At 46.0% G+C, this 17,564-nt stretch overlaps 1 protein-coding gene across 12 annotated transcripts in view; it reads right to left on the bottom strand.

The window, feature by feature from the left end:
* Agap1 (ArfGAP with GTPase domain, ankyrin repeat and PH domain 1) overlaps positions 1-17,564 on the bottom strand; it is a 465,228-nt gene that overhangs the window by 143,046 nt on the left and 304,618 nt on the right. For all 12 annotated transcript variants that reach the window (XM_052750471.1, XM_052750469.1, XM_052750468.1 and 9 more), the window contains one exon: positions 15,385-15,553. In XM_052750471.1, coding sequence (XP_052606431.1) covers positions 15,385-15,553 — 169 coding nt within the window. The remainder of the gene's footprint in view (positions 1-15,384; positions 15,554-17,564) is intronic.

Below are 17,564 nucleotides of genomic sequence, written 5' to 3' on the forward strand. Positions count from 1 at the left end.
TCACTAATTGACCAAATATTACTGTCCCCATGCCCAGTGTTCACAGGGGAGTACCTGGCTGGACCTGCCTATGACACCGCATAAAGAGCTCGCACTTCTGCAAACACCTATACACACAATGAGTGGCTACACTTAAGATACTTTCATTCTCCAAGCACTCGAGGGATAGGGTTCTCATTGGATGGCAATTCACTTCATGCTGGCGAGTTATTAATTAGGCCAAGAAGCGGGAGTCCTTATCTGGGAAGGATGCTGATGACTTTGACTGTCTGAGAGCTAAGGACCTTGACCTCAAGACCACTTAAGACAGAAGTGTGTATAAGCACCGTCTCAAATACCGTCAAAGCCATGCTGAAGTATGCCAGTGATGCAGGGGCTGGCTTTGCTCCCTACCATTATGTTGAAGGGCTGGGGACCCTGTAACTACATGGTGCTGATGCTGTTACACAGTTAGTGAAGCCTGTACCTACACCAGCTATGACTAGAGTATGTTCTGAGCTCTTGCTACCCAGTGTTAGAACAGCCAACTGCATGATGGTCAATAGGACCAACTATAAACTAAGCATGCCAGGAGACGCGCAAGACACAATCACACCCCAAGCTGGAGCTGCTGGCTCCAAGCTGAACACGTTCATGGCCTGCAGGGAGCCATGCCAACCCAGAGCCCCAGGAATGCCCAGCAGAAAAGTCTGGAGTGGGTCTCTATTGAGGAGGCAACCTCTTAAAAGATCACATGCATGCTGAGCTAGATAGCATTTTGTTGGTATGCCTGGGATGTGGAGGAGTTGGCAGCCTCAGAGCTGGTACCTACTGAAAGCCATATTAGGTCCCTCTTGGTTGGTTCTGGGAAAGAGGAGGGACCTGTGATCGGTTCTGATGCACCAAGCTCAAGCTAGTCACAGACAAGAGCCTGAAAAAGAAACTGCTTCTCTCTGAGGCCAAGTGGCCACTGGTCTCCTCGGGGCTGAGTCTGCTGGACTAAGGACTTGGGCCTCTTTTCCTCTTCCACCCCGACACTCCTGTGGCCTTACCTCTCTTCTGGGCCCCACTTAGTGATGGTGGGCAAGCAGCTCTCTCCGGACCTTGGTCTTCCTCACATCTCGTGGGTGTAGCCACCAGCACCTTCTTGTTTTGTGTCATTTTTCCCCAAGGGTGTCTAGAGAGCACACTGGTGACAGGGACCGTGTATCCCCAGAGAAGGGCAGAATTCCTAGACCTGTGAAAACACTGTCACTTTCTATTGCAAACGCAGGGATGACTGGTTTGCACCCCACCATAAAAGACTGGGGAATCCTGAGTTTGGGGTTATGTACTGTAACCCTAGGCTATGTGCTCTGTCACCCTGTGCGAACTGGACCTGGGCTGGTGACAGTGCTGAGCTGTCATTTGTTCTGGCTCCTAAGTCTTCTCAGCCACGTAACCGGCCGGAGCACAAGGAGGATGAGCTTGACTCCTGTATCGTTCTTGCCCCTGATTCCTGGTACTGACCTCTTCTTAAGATGGCCTGGTCTCATCACACTCAGTCCCTCTGTACCAGGTAGGCATGTCCTTAGGAAAGAAACCTGTAATCTGGTTTACCTGAAGGGATCAGACAATCAGAGGGTCCCTCACTCAAGGCAGAGACACAGAAGCCTTCAGAGGGTGTAAGGGGCAGGGAGCTCCCCCTGCTGGAAGGTCCTGGAAGGCCTCCTTGGAACACTGCAAAGCTGAGTTTGGACTCTGGAGAGATGGAGGACACACTGTGCTCTCAGGGCAACCAGACCCTTCTTTTGACTGACTCCTCTCAAGGCAAAGCTCCACGGAACGTTCTAGTCCAGTTCACTTCTCTCGACGTTCCGCTTCTCCTTTCAACCCCCCGCCCTCACCAAGTCACATGCCCAGAGAGATCCAAGCACATCTACACGAACGCACAATGCTGCTCACTGTGGTTGCTCTTCGTCATCTCACACTAGATGTCAGCAGCTGTACCCACTTTCCAAGGGCACGCCAAGAACGGAGGAGCCACAGACCAATGGCAGGAGGCGGAATGGCAGCCAGGCCATGGGGCAGGGGACAGCAGGGAGGAGGACTCAGGCTGCTAGGGCTGGGTTCTAGAGGCATGTCCTATCCACGGCATGCCCAGCCAGAGCGGCCACCCGTGTGTGCACTGAAGGCCGGCACAGGAGGGCCACCGGGGCTGCCAGGACTGGCCACGTGCACACTCAGCTGCAGTTCAGAATATTTCAATTTCTTCAGATATTTTTAATTAATTACATAACTAATTTTGTTTGCGTGTGTATGTGTGTCGGTGCATCCTTGTCATAGTGTGCGTGCGGGAGCGGGAGCAACTTCTCATCTTTCACAATGTCGGTCTGTCATGTGGCAGGTGCTTTTATCTGCTGAGTCATCTCGCCAGCTTGGCCTTTGCACTTTTTACACAAATGTTACATCAGTCACATTTACCCGCCTCCCAAAGTTAAAAAACAAAAACCACTGCCCTGGCAGTTTGTGAATGCAGATGCCACTTCAGAAGCACAAGCAAGAACTGGGTTAGGAAGTTTCCCAGCAGTGAGTCTGAGGACAAGACCCTGCTCTGAACAGTTTGGGAGGCTGATGTCCCAATACGGTCCCTGAAGCACCTACTTGGCTTTTCATTTGGGAACTGCCTCCCAAATATTCCCAAGAAATCCAGGGCTTACCAGCTACCTGGCTAGCTCTGGGCTCAGGGAGGGAGTTTCCTGGAAAACTCCCTTCTGGGATCAGCTGGTGCTGGCCTGATTAGCAGGGGCAGAAGCATTACCATGCTAATCCATGTCTCCCCAGCTCCTCTTCCTTGATATGGATATGTGCGCGTGCTTAGCCACCCGTCTTGATGAGCACAAGCCTCCCTGTGTCAAAAGCCCCGATTCTCTCCAAAGAATAATTTTCCTTGTACTTACCTCCCTAAAGTGTAAGAGTTGATTTGAAAAGATACTTACCTCCACCATATGCTATTTTTCTTTAAACAATTTGCATTTCAAAGTGAATATGGCATTTATATCTGAATGAGCATCAGTATGTTGCCTGAACTGATCTCAGACGAGCGTGAAAAAGATGCTGCTTGTCTATTGAACGAGGATGTTTTCATCCCCTAAATGACATCAAAGGCACACTTCCTCTTTCAAGCTATAGGCTTAGTACATTAAAAATAGCCTGCTCTGATTAAAAAAAAAATACATACTCTGAGAAGATGGCTTTCCACAGCGTTCAAGTATATATTCATCAACAATTATCTCTTTAAAATACATTTTCATCACCTATTCAATTTCTGTCTATCTTTACAAACAGGATATAACTTTACCAAAGAGTTTAACTAAAGAGTGGGGAAAAAAAAAACCAAACAAGCCTTGGCTTTGGCTTTACTGATTAAATAAGGATGAAACAATTAATTGCTTCAGTTATTAGAGAGATGACCCTGAACTTCCATGCATGCCGGGAGACGGGGAGAAGCCTGAAGAACCCCAATAAGCATCAAGCCAGAAACCAACACAGTAGAATTCTAACATTAAAACCCCCAAACCAAATCACAATCAGAAGAAGAGAGTCCACTTCTCTACTGGGGCCTTCGCTCTACAAACAGCCAGAGAACATGTCTCAGGTCCAGGCTCTCAAAGCTGACGGGGTCACTGCAATCACTGTCGGACAAGAGAGGCTATTCCAATGGTCACATCACTTCAAGCTAGGCCTTCGCCATCTGCTCCATCCTCTAATTACAAGCCCGAGAAGACTATAATTCACAACACTACCATAAAAAGTGAGATACAAATGATTTAAGTGCCCAGGAGAGGGGCTGTTCGCTCCAGTATTTGCATTGGAAAGCTGCCCTCCTTTTGGTAACCAGAATTTCAGTCTAAGAGGATTTGTTTTTTTTTAAGGACATGTTCAGCATCTTTTCTTCAGGTGCAGGAGCCTGGCCCTGCATGCTATATGTGGCTCCTGTTTTGTAGACAGGTGCCATTCAACATGCTCATTACTAGACCTGAAGCTGAGATTATTTCGCTGTAGGGAGCTAATCTTTCTGCTACTATACTTTTCCTATATTGTGTTTCTCAGAGAAAGAAAAGCCGGTCTAGACTTCAGTGCAGTGAAATGTATCTCATTACCAAATTCTCAGGATGACTACGCTCATACTTTAAAAACCTAGCATCAGAAAGTTGAGTTGCTCCCTAAAGTCTGCAAATAGATATTCCTAGTCCGATTTCTCTTTATTCATGATGCCAAAAAAAAAAAAAAAAAGCCTATTTTATTGCATAGATGCCTTAAAACCAACTTTGCCAGGTGAGTACTGCGAGTTAAGTCTGTTGGCATCGCACCAACCAGGACAGTATTTTACTGAACACATGCAGATGTTTTCCTTAGCTATCACCATAGGAAAAGATATTTTATGTTACACAGCTTTCACAAAAAATTATTGTGTGCATGTGTGTGGGCACAAGTGTGAATGGAGGCCAGAAGACAATCCCAGGACAATGTCAGGATTGGTGGCAAGTACCTTGACCTGCTGAGCCATCTTGCTGGCTCTGTGTTAGACAGCTTTGACAGGAACTGTCTTCCTACACTGTCACACAGTCATCATCAAATTTTTAAACCCATAGCTTGAGCTTGTTGATTCAATGTAGGCAACTGGCATTACCGCACTGCTCTTCAAGGTAGCTCTGGTTCTTTCCTTGGTTTCCCAAAGGACACTGGTTTTGGGCTCTCCGAGCATAACTCCTCAGAGGGTTAGGACTAGGGTGAGTGGTAGATCTTTCTGATCTATGTTTTGGATAGATTTTCTTAATGACCAATGCCCCAAAGAGGACTGGACAATATTAGAACAATGCACTCCACAGTTTACAAAACAGATAAAGAATGTGATATTGATGGCAAGATCATCCTTGTGGATAATAAAATGATCAAATTATGCAACCAGCCAAGCCTCTGAAGATCTTAGTAGTTAGGAGTCTCATCAACAGTGGGTTTTCCTTTCCCCTAGAGTCTATATACTAACTTTTAAGTAAAGGTTTAAAAAATGGCGGCACAGCTAATTCAAGATCTAGATCTGTGTGTGCTCCTGGCTCATCTGGTGGCAGGATCTCACTGTCCCATCTGGTGACTTATGTTTGCTTTGGGGTTGCAGCTGGCTTCACGTTACACTTTGAGCTAACTCATCTGATGATGTCACCCAGGAGGCACTCAGCATTGGGGACAACTCAATGACAGGCTCACTATTACCAAGATGCCAGAGGTCTGGTGATCTCTGTGCTAATGTGGCCAGAGGTGCGGTTTATAAAAGGGGAGAAGAGAAGGGAGACGAAACACGTACGTGGGATACAAGGGCAGTAAGGACTGGCAGGGGGTGACAGCAAGTGGAGAGCAGACAAGCCGCTAGCATTCCATCGCTAGTGACTAGTCTTCCTCAGGATGGCTACAGCGGAGTATTGGCACAGCTCAGGAGACAGTGCTGAGTATCTATCTCCCAAGGTGAGTTCCCACCCAAGAGATCTGATTCAGAAATACTGTAAACCTGTATTCCCATGGCAACGCCTGCTTTTGCCCCTAGCCACACCACTCAAAGTTCAGCATTACAAACCCTCCATTTTGCCAGTTTTCATCTGCTTACAGAGCTTTTGCTGGGAAAATTCTGTTTAAGGAAAACCATCAGGAAGCTTGCTTGGCTCCAACCCATTTCAATGGAACTACTATACGAAAGGATATCAAAACCTGGGCTTTTTGTATAAAACAACAGCATACAGTCACGTATTCAGAAAATTAGGTTTACAAAAACCTCCCAGGTTATTCATACCAGGCCCTTCTTATTTGGCTCAACTTCTAAAGAACCAAATGTTTAGTCTCATTTGCCATGCCTAAATTTTTTTTTTAAAGAAAAAATATTTTTTATGTGTACAAGTGTTTTGACTGCATGTGTGCACACCACATATGTGCAGTGCCTGCAGCAGAGCCCCAGAACTGGAGTCGCAGATGATTGTGCGCTGCCATGTGGGGGTGCTGGGAACCCAAACCTGGGTCCCCTGCAAGAGCAGTTAGTGTTCTTAACCCTGAGCCATCTCTCCAGAACCCTTTAAAGAATTCCTTCTACTTTATGTGATCAGTGCAACAGGTGCCTTATGCACAAAATATACTTTGATTTCACAGGACTATTTTGAGGGAGTTGGCTCTTGTCGCTCCGGAAGAGGCCATAGTGGCCCTGTGGCTTTACCCTCAGAGGTGCTTACCTATACCCCTCTCTCTCTCCCCCACCTCCATCCTTAGTTCTTGTAGAGCACATCTCACACCTCAACAGAATGACACCACACAGCAATAAGCAATAGCATTTGCATGGGAACTAAGGCATTTGTGCTTTTCCCATGGTCTAGATGCAGTTCAGAAAGATAAAACTGTCTACATGGTGGGTCCACGCAGAGCCAGCAGCCAGGAGGTTGGGAGATGGCAAAATGTCAGGATGACTTTCAGTGGCTCTCCTGTGTCAGTTGGGAAGGTAGGCAGACTGAAGACTCAACTCCTACTGAGCTTCTCCCTAGGCCATGCTGAGGTCTGCTCACGGGCTGTTTTTCTAGAAGGCTGCTGGAGCAGCAACAGGGATCATGGCTTCTGCCTGCCCCAGGTCGTCTCACTGGCATGTCCTACGGTTTCATTAGAGGAAGCACTGAACCCATGCTTTCAAGGTGAGAAAGTTCCCAGAGCCGCTTTTATTTACTTGCAGGCTCACAGGTTACCATAGAAACACATAGCTCAGGGCCCACAACATCCATAGTACATCTTTCATGGCGATCCCGTAGAATCTGGTTGCTTTGTCAGAACTTACACAAAATAACACTTTACCAATAGTTCAAGTTTCCAGAAAAGGTCTCCCTAAATTGGAAGCATATTCCCACTTCCTTTTGAATTACACACCAATGATCTTGAGCAGAGGGTATGTCATTCAGAAGAAACAACAAAAAAAAAATTCCCTTCCTCAGTATTTATCACTTGTTTCTCACATTATGAAGAAAAAAAAAAAGCAGTTGGAAGATGAAGAGCCGAGAAAAAGCAGCCTCTGACACAACAACGGATCTCATTTGGACGCTGTGTTATTATTTTTTTTTTCTTTAATAGCTATTACCACTGTAACAGCAGCTTAGCGACTCCTCGTCTGCAGTGTGAGCAGTTTTGATAAATCTGCCTGCAGCTCAGCGCTCTGACTCCTTGTACCAGATTCCCCATGGCCTGGAAGCTTCAGTCTCAGAACCTTGACCAAACAATTATTTCTTGCCCAAAATTAAAGAGCCATCACAACTTATTCTAATAGATCTGTTCCCCAGAAGCAAGTATAATATGATAATTTGTATTTTTTTTTTTTTTTTTTGGTTTTTCGAGACAGGGTTTCTCTGTGTAGCTTTGCGCCTTTCCTGGAACTCACTTGGTAGTCCAGGCTGGCCTCGAACTCACAGAGATCCACCTGGCTCTGCCTCGTATTTTTTTTTTTTAAGGAAAGTAATTCCCAATCAATTGCTTTGGGTGTCTAGCACCCAAAAACATGGTTCTTCCATGTTTCTGAAGGGTGTTTAGCAGAAGTGTCCATTTCCGTATCAGAGGGTAGAGTGTTGCGACCAAAGTCCAAAGCATGGGGAATTCTGGGTAAGCAAGCAGGGCCAGGATAGGCCAGGCTGGAGGACCTCGGACCTGGTGCCGTTCTACAAACAGGCTGCCCACCCATACACTGGAGTTATTAAAATGTTTTCTAGACCATTTGAAACTAAACAAAGAAAAACTTTGTCTCTCTGACACAACAACGGATCTCATTTGGACGCTGTGTTATTATTTTTTTTTTCTTTAATAGCTATTACCACTGTAACAGCAGCTTAGCGACTCCTCGTCTGCAGTGTGAGCAGTTTTGATAAACAGCCTCTGCGGGCCACACAACGGGGATAATGTATCCTTAAGTACCGCCAATGAGCTGCCATTCTGCACAGCCAATTACTTCTGTGCGTCTGTCACTCAAAGGAAAAATGACTGAGCCCATTAGATCAAACCTTTGTCACTGTTCCTAATGCACTCTTAGGCCTCATTAATCTCCGGGAGCAGCAACAGAGCGCCGGTGCCTCGCCGCCTCCCCCGAGCAGGCCCACGTGAAGCCTCTCATGTCTCCCCCAAGTGCGCGCGTTAATCAAGCTCTCCTTATTGCCCCGGTCCCTGTCACGGCGGAGAGCGCTCCCTCTTAAATGCTCTCATTATGACCCATCCTTAGAGCCGGCTAAGTGGAAAAAAAGAGAGAGGGAGCGAGGGAGGAAGAGGACGGGAGAGAAAGAGGAGAGAGCAAGTCCAATCCCATTAATATTCATGACAATAATTAGTATTCTAGGTCACTGAATATTCATGCTATTAGTTTGGTTTTTTATGGGTTTGCTGGATGTCCTGATTGCTGAAGTGTGGAGAAAACAGCATGGTTGAGACTGTAGATGTCAACGGCAGTTCAATACTCAAAACACATTCCGTGTCCGCCCTCCCCCACGTACTCAGAGCATCAGCCTAGCCCTCCTGCGGGCTGGCCTGCCTCCAACTGCTGGGACCTCAAGTGGGGGAGGCGGAGGAAAAGGGGTAAGGGTCTCTCTTATAGGGCTAAGGTGCCAACTTGGGCAGGATGAAAAAAAATAATTGCAGAAACTCAACAAAGATACCTGCTACAGGAACAAGAAGATAAGCTGTGGTCCCAGAACAAAGATGTCGCAGCCAGAGTCATCCACAAACAGATGTCAGGGCACAGAACAGGGGAGAGGCCTCCGTGGAGGTGGAGAAAAGTCCCAAAGAACATTTCCCAGGCCGCCCAGCACTGCCATGACAGTAAGGTGTCTAGCGGGGCACAAGGACCCGGATATGCCATCTGTCCCCTACCAAGCATTTCAAACACCATTCAGCCACCCCTCCCCCAGCTTAATTGCTGTCACAAACCAATGATAGGACTCTGGAAGTCACGAGGCCAAGAGCACAGAGGTTAGAGTCCGAGAACTGAGGGAGCTGTAGACAGACCCGCATGGGAGGCCCCAAGGTGCTGGTCGGTTCTACGTTTCTGACTGCAGAGTGGCTACACTCAGCTTGCCTACGTTCTACCGAAATATCAAATAACCCAAGGGCTGATAGAATTCTGTCACGGTGTACCTACATTTGCCAAACCAGGTTGTGGCTAAAAACCCAGTAAAGAAAATATGAAAGGATATTTCAGTTCTTTCTCTGGAAGGATTTTAGGAATTAAAATTTGGGGAGACTCTCAAAATGAGGCTTCCAGTAATTCCCTGTTACCATGGCAACTCAGGGACTCTCCCACAAGCTCCTAGCAGAAGAAACAGAAATGAAGCCCCTGCTGGGCATCCTGAGGGAAGCCACCTCTGAAGAGAGAGAGATATGCCATGGAAGGGATTTCAGCCAGGTTGCAAGCATTTTTTTTTTCCTGGATGCTTTCATTTTATCATTTATTTTTGCTGGAGCAGATCCTTAAGTAATTTTTTTCAAAAACCTATTCAGACAGAAATATTCTATACCTCCATATGTAGCCTGCTAAATGTCTTTATTATTATTATTATTATTATTATTATTATTATTATTTCTGTTCTTATTGGCTAGCAACAGTCAGGCTTGGAATAGGCTTCCAGGGGTCAGGGTTGTTTGTCCTGAGAAGGGAGCACCTACACTGTCCCCCAGCATTCTGCATTGCTCTGAGAGGTCTACAACCCTGGGCTTCTCTTTGGCTAGGACTGCTCTCCTATCTCAGCATTTTTTAAAAAGGCTTTTTTGTGTGTGTTTGCAAAGTTTTCTCTTCCACCCACTCGGTGTTTGACTTTCAGATGGCCCTGCTCAATGGCAGTAATTTTTTTCCGTAATGTCTTCATCAAAATTGTCTTCAATCATGCTTATTTCTACCTGATAATGTTTTAAACTATTTTTTTTTTTTTACATTTATTTATTGTGTGTGGAGGGTGGAAGACAACTTGTGGGAGCTGGCTCTCTCCTTCCACCAGGTGCATCCTGGGAACAGAACTCAGGTCCACAGGTTTGGTGGCAAGTGCCTTTACCCGCCAAGCCATCACACCAGCCCTATTTACTTACTTATTTGAGATGAGGTTTCTTGTATTTCAGCCAGTTCTCAAGGTTGCTAGGTAGTCAAGGATGACCTTGAACTTCTGATTCTCCTGCCTCTACATCTTAAATGCAGGGACAACAGGTATGCTCCATCAAATCCAGGTTATGTGCTGTTGGGGGTCAAACTCTGGGCACCATGTATTAGGCAAGCATGCTACCAGCTGTGTTACAACCCAGAAACATATGAGGAACACAAGAGACATGAGGTATACAAGGTTAACCAGGTAGCTGTCATGATAATGTGCATTTCCTGTTTCCCAAGGCCATGGCAAAAATGGACATTAAGATTATAACATTTCCAGCATTTTCAACGTGTGACATGCAGTCAACACTGCCATAGGGAAAAGGAAAAAAAATCTCTAAATTTAAAGTTACAAAATGCATAAAAGTAAACAATAAACTAGCACTGTATCTGAGAAACACAATACATTGATATCCCAAATACATAAGGAAACACAATCCTGTCTAGGTGTGGTGGTACACACCTTTAACCCCAGCAATTGGGAGGCAAAGGCAAGAGGACTCTGTGAGTTTGATGCCAGCCCAGACAACATAGTGAGTTCCAGGACAACCTGGACTAAACAGAGAGACATTGTCTCAAAAAAAACAATCGACCAAACAACACCACCACCACCACCAAAACCCTGCCAACAGCAGATGCACCAGTCTGATGCACCAACTGATGGTTGCACTGACCTTAGCTGTGTGCTTATCTCCTGATTCTTTGATCCCACTGAGGCAGTGGGTTCTGGAGGGATAGCCTTGAATGGTTCCCCTCACCCTGTCTTCACAGCATTAATCAGGGCTAGGCACATAACAGATCAAATAACCATGGAAGGCAAAAGAATGTGTCTAAATCAGAAACTGGATGGTAGAAATTAAGTCAGCTCAGAACAGAGTTAGGAATTATGGCATTGGAACTGGGGATACATTCTCGGAGTCCTGAGATGTGTCCTGTAGCTGATTCAACTAAAGCAACTTCGATGACATGGCTGGATACTGAAAAATAAAAATTAGGGGCTTTCTTCTATGGTACCACCTCGATCACGTAACAACTCCTCAAAAAAAGATCAACACGATGTGCCGAAGATTTTGAAGATGGGGGTTAACAAACCCTATAGGAGCTGAAGGAGCTGGCCATCCTGAGGGTGTAAAATTAGTCTAAAGAGATCCAGAAAGAGCAACGCAGCCCATCCCCTGCAATTAAAACCAACGCCAGGCCCTGGGATTCGGCTCAGTGGGGAGAAAGCCCGCCTGCCTAGCATGCACAAAGCCCGGGGTACTATGCCCATCACTACTACATAAGCTAGGTGTGCTGACACAGGCCTTTATTTCCAGCACTTGAGAGGCACAGGCAGGAGGATCAGCAGCTCAAGGTCACGATCAGCTATGTACTGAATTCCAGGATAGTCTAGACTACATGAGACCCTGTCTCAAAAACAGGAATAAACAAACAAACCAAATAAATGAGAAATAAATAAATGCCAACCAAGATGGGATTATTTGGCGGTGTATGGGGTGTTTTGAGTCACTATGAGGTTATGTGAAAAACAGAAATAAGCAGCAACTGACTGAAAGAGCTGGAGGTATGGGTGGGATGTTCAGGCGTTACACTGCCATACAGAACTAAATCCAGACCTAACACAATGTGGTAGAGTTACAGCATAGACAACATCCACAGGGAACAGTGCATGGAACAGATTAGAACACCTAGAAAGTGCATTTCGTCATGTGATTTAGTTGTACACAGAAGAGACTTAGAATTAATGAAGATCTTCAACAGAAAGGACATGTGGCTGTTTAAATAGACAATTTGCTTATATTTCCTATCACATATAATGGATCCAAACAAATCAAAGGTGAATTAGAAGTTAATGATATTTTTTAAAGGGAGAGGATTTAATAAAACAATAATAAAACTTGGAAATAAATGTTAATCAGCTGTGAACAGACTCCAGACCACTAAGGATCTTTGAACAGCTTAATGTAGAAACCACAGACATATGAGTCACAATTTTAACAAATAGGAAAAAAGAAAAAAAATACTATTTGCAAATAAGACCACAAAGCAAAAGTAAATAAACTATTATATTTTAAATTTTATACATATTTAAAAATACCAATATCTTCAATATATAAAGAGCTTTTCCATATCAACAAGAAAAAGGATCTATTAAGCCCATGAGGTGCCTGGATTCACAACTGTTGGAAGAAAACACACACAGCATGAGGTGTTTTTACCCTGTTGATTCTGAAAATGACAGTTAAAAGCAGCATCATGTGGGTATTTCATAGAAAATATATCTAGAGGTTATTCTGGAAATATACACCAAGAAGCTGACAGGCTCACTGGCTGAGCCACACTACTCATGGCTATTGGCTGAATGAGTAGGCATTGAGTGCAGAGGCTTAGGTATGTGCACACCCCAGACCAGCCAGATGGATAGATACCTCAGAGGAGGAAAACCAAATAACAAAGAAATCACCAAGGGAACCAAACATTCCCAGCTACCTCAGACTCCCAAAACATCCCCACAGCAGAATCCAAGAGTCAAGAGTGTCCTCAATCATCATGTTCAATTATTTGACAAATAGCTTCAAAGAACTATTTTTGGCTCAAGTCCATCACATCAGCAGAGCATCGGTCCAGCTTTCCATGCCGCCACTCTTCACACTGAATGTTTTATGAATAACAATACCTCAAACACAGGGAACTCGACTTTCAGAGGATAACTGATAGGATGAGAACTCAAACCCAGCAAATGGGGTGATTTCTTAAGCAAAAAAATGTCTTATTTTAATGTCCAGGTCTAAGAAGTCAATAAATCAAAGTTTTAGGATGAGAACTCAAACCCAGCAAATGGGATGATTTCTTAATCAAAAAATGTGTTATTTTAATGTCCAGGTCTAAGAAGTCAATAAATTAAATTAAAGTTTCACATTTTGGTGAAATAACTATCTCTTACAGTACTGGACTCACAGTCCTGCCTCATGATCCAGGGAACAGACCGGCAAATACCTGGGGTATGTTCTAGAGGTCTTACCAACTCTTACTAGATGATATGATCTGTATGCCTCCTGAGGGGGCTGCACTTCCCAAGTATGACTGAACCTGAGGCATGATGACTAATGTCACACCCTTACTTCCCTGTTCCAACTGACATCAACAGACACAGAAAATCAACCAGGTGCCCTCGCAGATTATCACAGTAGATGGTTGTCAAGATCCTTTGTCATGAACCTGAGGGACTTGACTATGCAAACGGGTCTTACTCATGCCTCAGACCCTGAATCTGCCCATTCACAGCAAGGCTTTCCCTGTGAATGAACCTGAAGTGGGGACACATAGCTCCAGTCCTTAGAGAGATCCAATGTGTGGTCTGGTATATGTGACCTTTTGTATTTCCCACTTGGAAAGAAACATTTTGAGCTCCTTAGGACTATCGTCATGTAGCACCCAAGGAACTCAAGTCTCAAGACTAAAAGGTCCAGAATCTTAACTTCATGCATTGGTTCCTGCACTCACCATTACTGTTTCCTTACGTAGGTTTCCAGGAGGTTCCTGTCTCCTACTACCGGGAGCACTTCCCTCTGCCTAAGCCCCGCCTCTCCTTCCTGTCACAGAGCTCTCAGCCCTTCCCCAGCTGCTGCCTTGGACTTGCTGCCTCCATCCCCAACCAGAGAGTGACAGTCTGCGTCCCTGGGTTCAGGAGGGTGGGTTTGAACACTACAAAGTTGGGAAGTGACTTCAGTCAGCCACTGAATGTCTACAGAGTGTCAGTCCTAAGGGACAAATACCTGTAACTTTTGTCAATTTAAAAATAACTTTCAAAGTATTACAGTCCCTTAACAGTTATCGAGCGGGTGTTCTGGATCTTTCCACGAAACTCCCACATATAGGTTTATTTAAAAGGGACATAAGTAAATGCTTGCTGCCATGAATGAGGGGTGGATGGATATAGTTTGACAAGTTAGCTGGCAGTGACTGCCATGAACAGGGATTCTGGAGGTCAGGGAGTCCAAAGCCACAGGGCCCATAACTTTTGGAACAAAATTGGCCAGTGATAAACATCTCATGACTGAATGAAGGGGTGATGTTGTGTAATAAAGTACGGAGACTAACTTTTTCTTCACTCTAGAGTTTTTCTTCTTCCTGGAGCACCATTTTCCTCATCATCGTTTTGGGAGTGAGGGGACGGCTTGGAGAGGGCTGCAGAGCATCAACCTCACCCTTCTGGAAGGCGCTAGTCCCTCCCTTTGGAGAGGCCAATTTTTTGTTTGATTACTGTCTTCAATGGTGCTGACTTGGCCCCTTCTCCAGGCTCTCTTCTGTCTGTTGACACAGGTAGGCAGCATGGTAAAGACCCGGCTAAGATACCAAGAGGCACTGTCTGGGGGAGCCCACATTCGGCTCTCTCGTGTTACTCCATGTTAACCAACCAGTCATTCACAGCCCCGTGCAGCTCACCACACCGTCCTTCACAGCACCCAGTGTTACAGAAGTGAGAGTACGTTATTCCCAGAAGCCAATACGCATGCTAACATCTCCCGCAGAGCAAACGCCAGGAGACTGGACGCAGTGAGAGAAGGGCTTTGTTAGCCGAAACAAGGAACCCTCCCGAACAGCTTCCAAATGCTGAGAGAGATGACTCCAGCTCTTTACCTGGCTCCTCTAAGAAGCCATCGCATGAAGACCAAAACTGCTGTCAATCACCTACAAAGATGCTTCAGGAAAAACAAACACAATGCCAGATGCTGCGGATGCTCGGAGGCTGAGAATTTCCAAACACACCAAATTCTTGCAAAACAAGACTTTCTCTAATCCTGAATGGAAAACAAAACCAAACCAAAACCAAACTTCTTGGAAGAAGAACAAAGAACAAAGTTGCTTTAGCGGACGAGAGATGCTAGTGAAGAGAGCAAGGGGCAGCTGAGCCATGCACAGGTCTGCACACCTTGCTCACAGCTCTCCCAGGACTGTATGTGGAGTTACCAGGCGCTCTATCTTTACAGCCGATTCCTCTCCTTACATAACCTCGGCTAGCTGATCCACACACGAAGCTGCTCTCAACAACCCAGCCTGGGAACTCCTCGGACACTCAAGCTTGTGTGGCTGTAGCCTGCTTGCTACCATTCACAGAACAGATGCACAGAGGAAAGAGCCCAGGGACGCGGTTTCAAGCCTGCCTGAGGCTACACCATCTAGCTGCAGCAGCACCTCGCTCCTCAGGTGCACCTGAGGTGGGAGCTTACCTGAATTTGGTGAGATGTGTAAACTGCTCATGTCCTTGGCCAGGCCATTGGTTTTGGGACTGGAGATGGGTGCACAGGCTGACGTGGCTCGGGGTGGCCTCTTCCCCGGCACTTTCACAGTGGTCCTCAGGAGGTCAATCTCTTTGCCGTGGACATTCTGCATGTAATCCTGTGTGAATGTTAAACACCCAAGAGAGATTAAGGAGAGGACGGGCTACAGTGTGGGACACAAGGCCCTACTGATGTCATGAGCTGTAATCCCGAGACTGGCACTTTCCGCTGCAGGATGTGGGTGACATCATTGTCATTTAAACCTGAGCTAGGCATCTATGTTCTGATCTAACCTGGGGCCATGAATGGGAAGACGAATAGCACCAAATCCTGGCTCTCTGAACTCCTGCTTTCTACATCAGCTTAGGAACCTGGGCAAGTGCTGTGACTTCTGAGTAATAGTCATGGGGTGGGAGGAAAATTCATGAGAACAGTGTCCAAAGTTTAAGGATGTAGCTAAGGTGTGCTGGCTAGTTTTATGTCAACTTGACACAAGCTAGAGTTATCTGAAAGAGGGAACCTCAAATGAGAAAATGCTTCTATAAGATCCTGAGTCATTAATGGGAGTGAGCCAGCCCACTGTAGATGGGTTCCATCCCTGGGCTGGTGGTCCTGGGTTTTGTAAGAAAGCAGGCTGAGCAAGCCATGAGGAACAAGCCAGTAAGTAAGTAAGCAGCACCCTTCCATGGCCTCTGCATCAGCTCCTGCCTCCAGGTTCCTGCCCTGCTTGAGTTCCTGTCCTGACTTCCTTCAAGGATGAACGGTGATATAAAAAGTTTAAGCCAAATAAACTCTTTCCTCCCTAACTTGCTTTTGGTCATGGTGTTTTATCACAGTAATAGAAACCCTAACTAAGACAAGGACTGGAGGTGTTTGAGGGACCAGAGGCAAGGTATTAACAACAACAACAACGACACATTCACGAGTAGACACTCACAACAACATATTCACAAGTGGACACTAGCAACAACACATTCACAAGTGGACACTCACAACAACACATTCACAAGTGGACGCTAGCAACAACACATTCACAAGTGGACACTCACAACAACACATTCACAAGTGGACACTCACAACAACACATTCACAAGTGGATGCTCACAACACATTCACAAGCGGACACTCACAAGGATGCGCATGTTTCCCTTTTGGCGTCAGAAGCAACACCCATCAAGTCTCACCAACATGACTGCTTAATTGTGAGCTGAACAAGGAGGACACGGACAAACGAGCCAGACTGCATGGGAAGAACTAGGAGCTCTCAACCCTACACACAGAACTACAGGCGTGTGAGGAAGGCCAGGAGGAGGAGAGGGGCCTCCTCCAGAGAAGGGCACACCGACTGGTTGTCCAATGCCAAATGGTCAGCCCTGGAAAACATGCATACAAGCAACACTATATATAGACTTCAAAGGTTTTATTTGGGAATATAGATGCAGGTACAAATACATATATGCATACAGTAACAACTGATGACAGAAGATGCCAGGAAACTGAAGGAGAGCAGGGAGGGTTTGGAGTGAGGAAAGGGAAGGGAGAGATATCATAACTAAAACACAGTTTCAAGAATAAACGAACAAAGAACAAGCGTGCTGGGGCTTCCACGTGAAATGCCCCACAGGCTCATGTGTCTGAACAACTGGTCTCTGGCTGGGAGTGTTGTCTGGGAAGGCTGTGGGGCCTTCAGGAAGTGAAGGCTTGCTGGAGGGAGTGAGTCACCCAGGACAGGGTGTAAGACTGAATAGGCTGGCCTCACTTTCTGCCCACTCTGTTTCCCGAGTGCAGTCACAACGTGACCAGCAGCCTCCTGCTCCTGCCACCAAGCCTCCCTGCTCTAATGAACCACAGCCTGCTGGAACTGTCAGCTAAAGGAGAAATCTCAACCTTCCCAAACTGCTGCTCTTCAGGCATTTGGTCACACTTAGACAGGAAACAAAATAAAGCAAATCAAAACCTAGAAACAAATCCATCAGACCCTCAGCCCTCATGTCAGAAGCCAGCAGCCAACAACTATCAGAGGGTAGCCTGGGCTAAGTCACGTAACAACCCATCGCACAGTGGAACCGACACTACCTGGGAATAGCCGAAGGAAGGCGGTGGCAGGGCAAGAGTTTGGGTGAGCATCT

The sequence above is a fragment of the Peromyscus californicus genome, unplaced genomic scaffold (assembly GCF_007827085.1).
Source record: "Peromyscus californicus insignis strain IS unplaced genomic scaffold, ASM782708v3 Scaffold_21__1_contigs__length_65335640, whole genome shotgun sequence".
Classification (NCBI taxonomy): domain Eukaryota; kingdom Metazoa; phylum Chordata; class Mammalia; order Rodentia; family Cricetidae; genus Peromyscus; species Peromyscus californicus.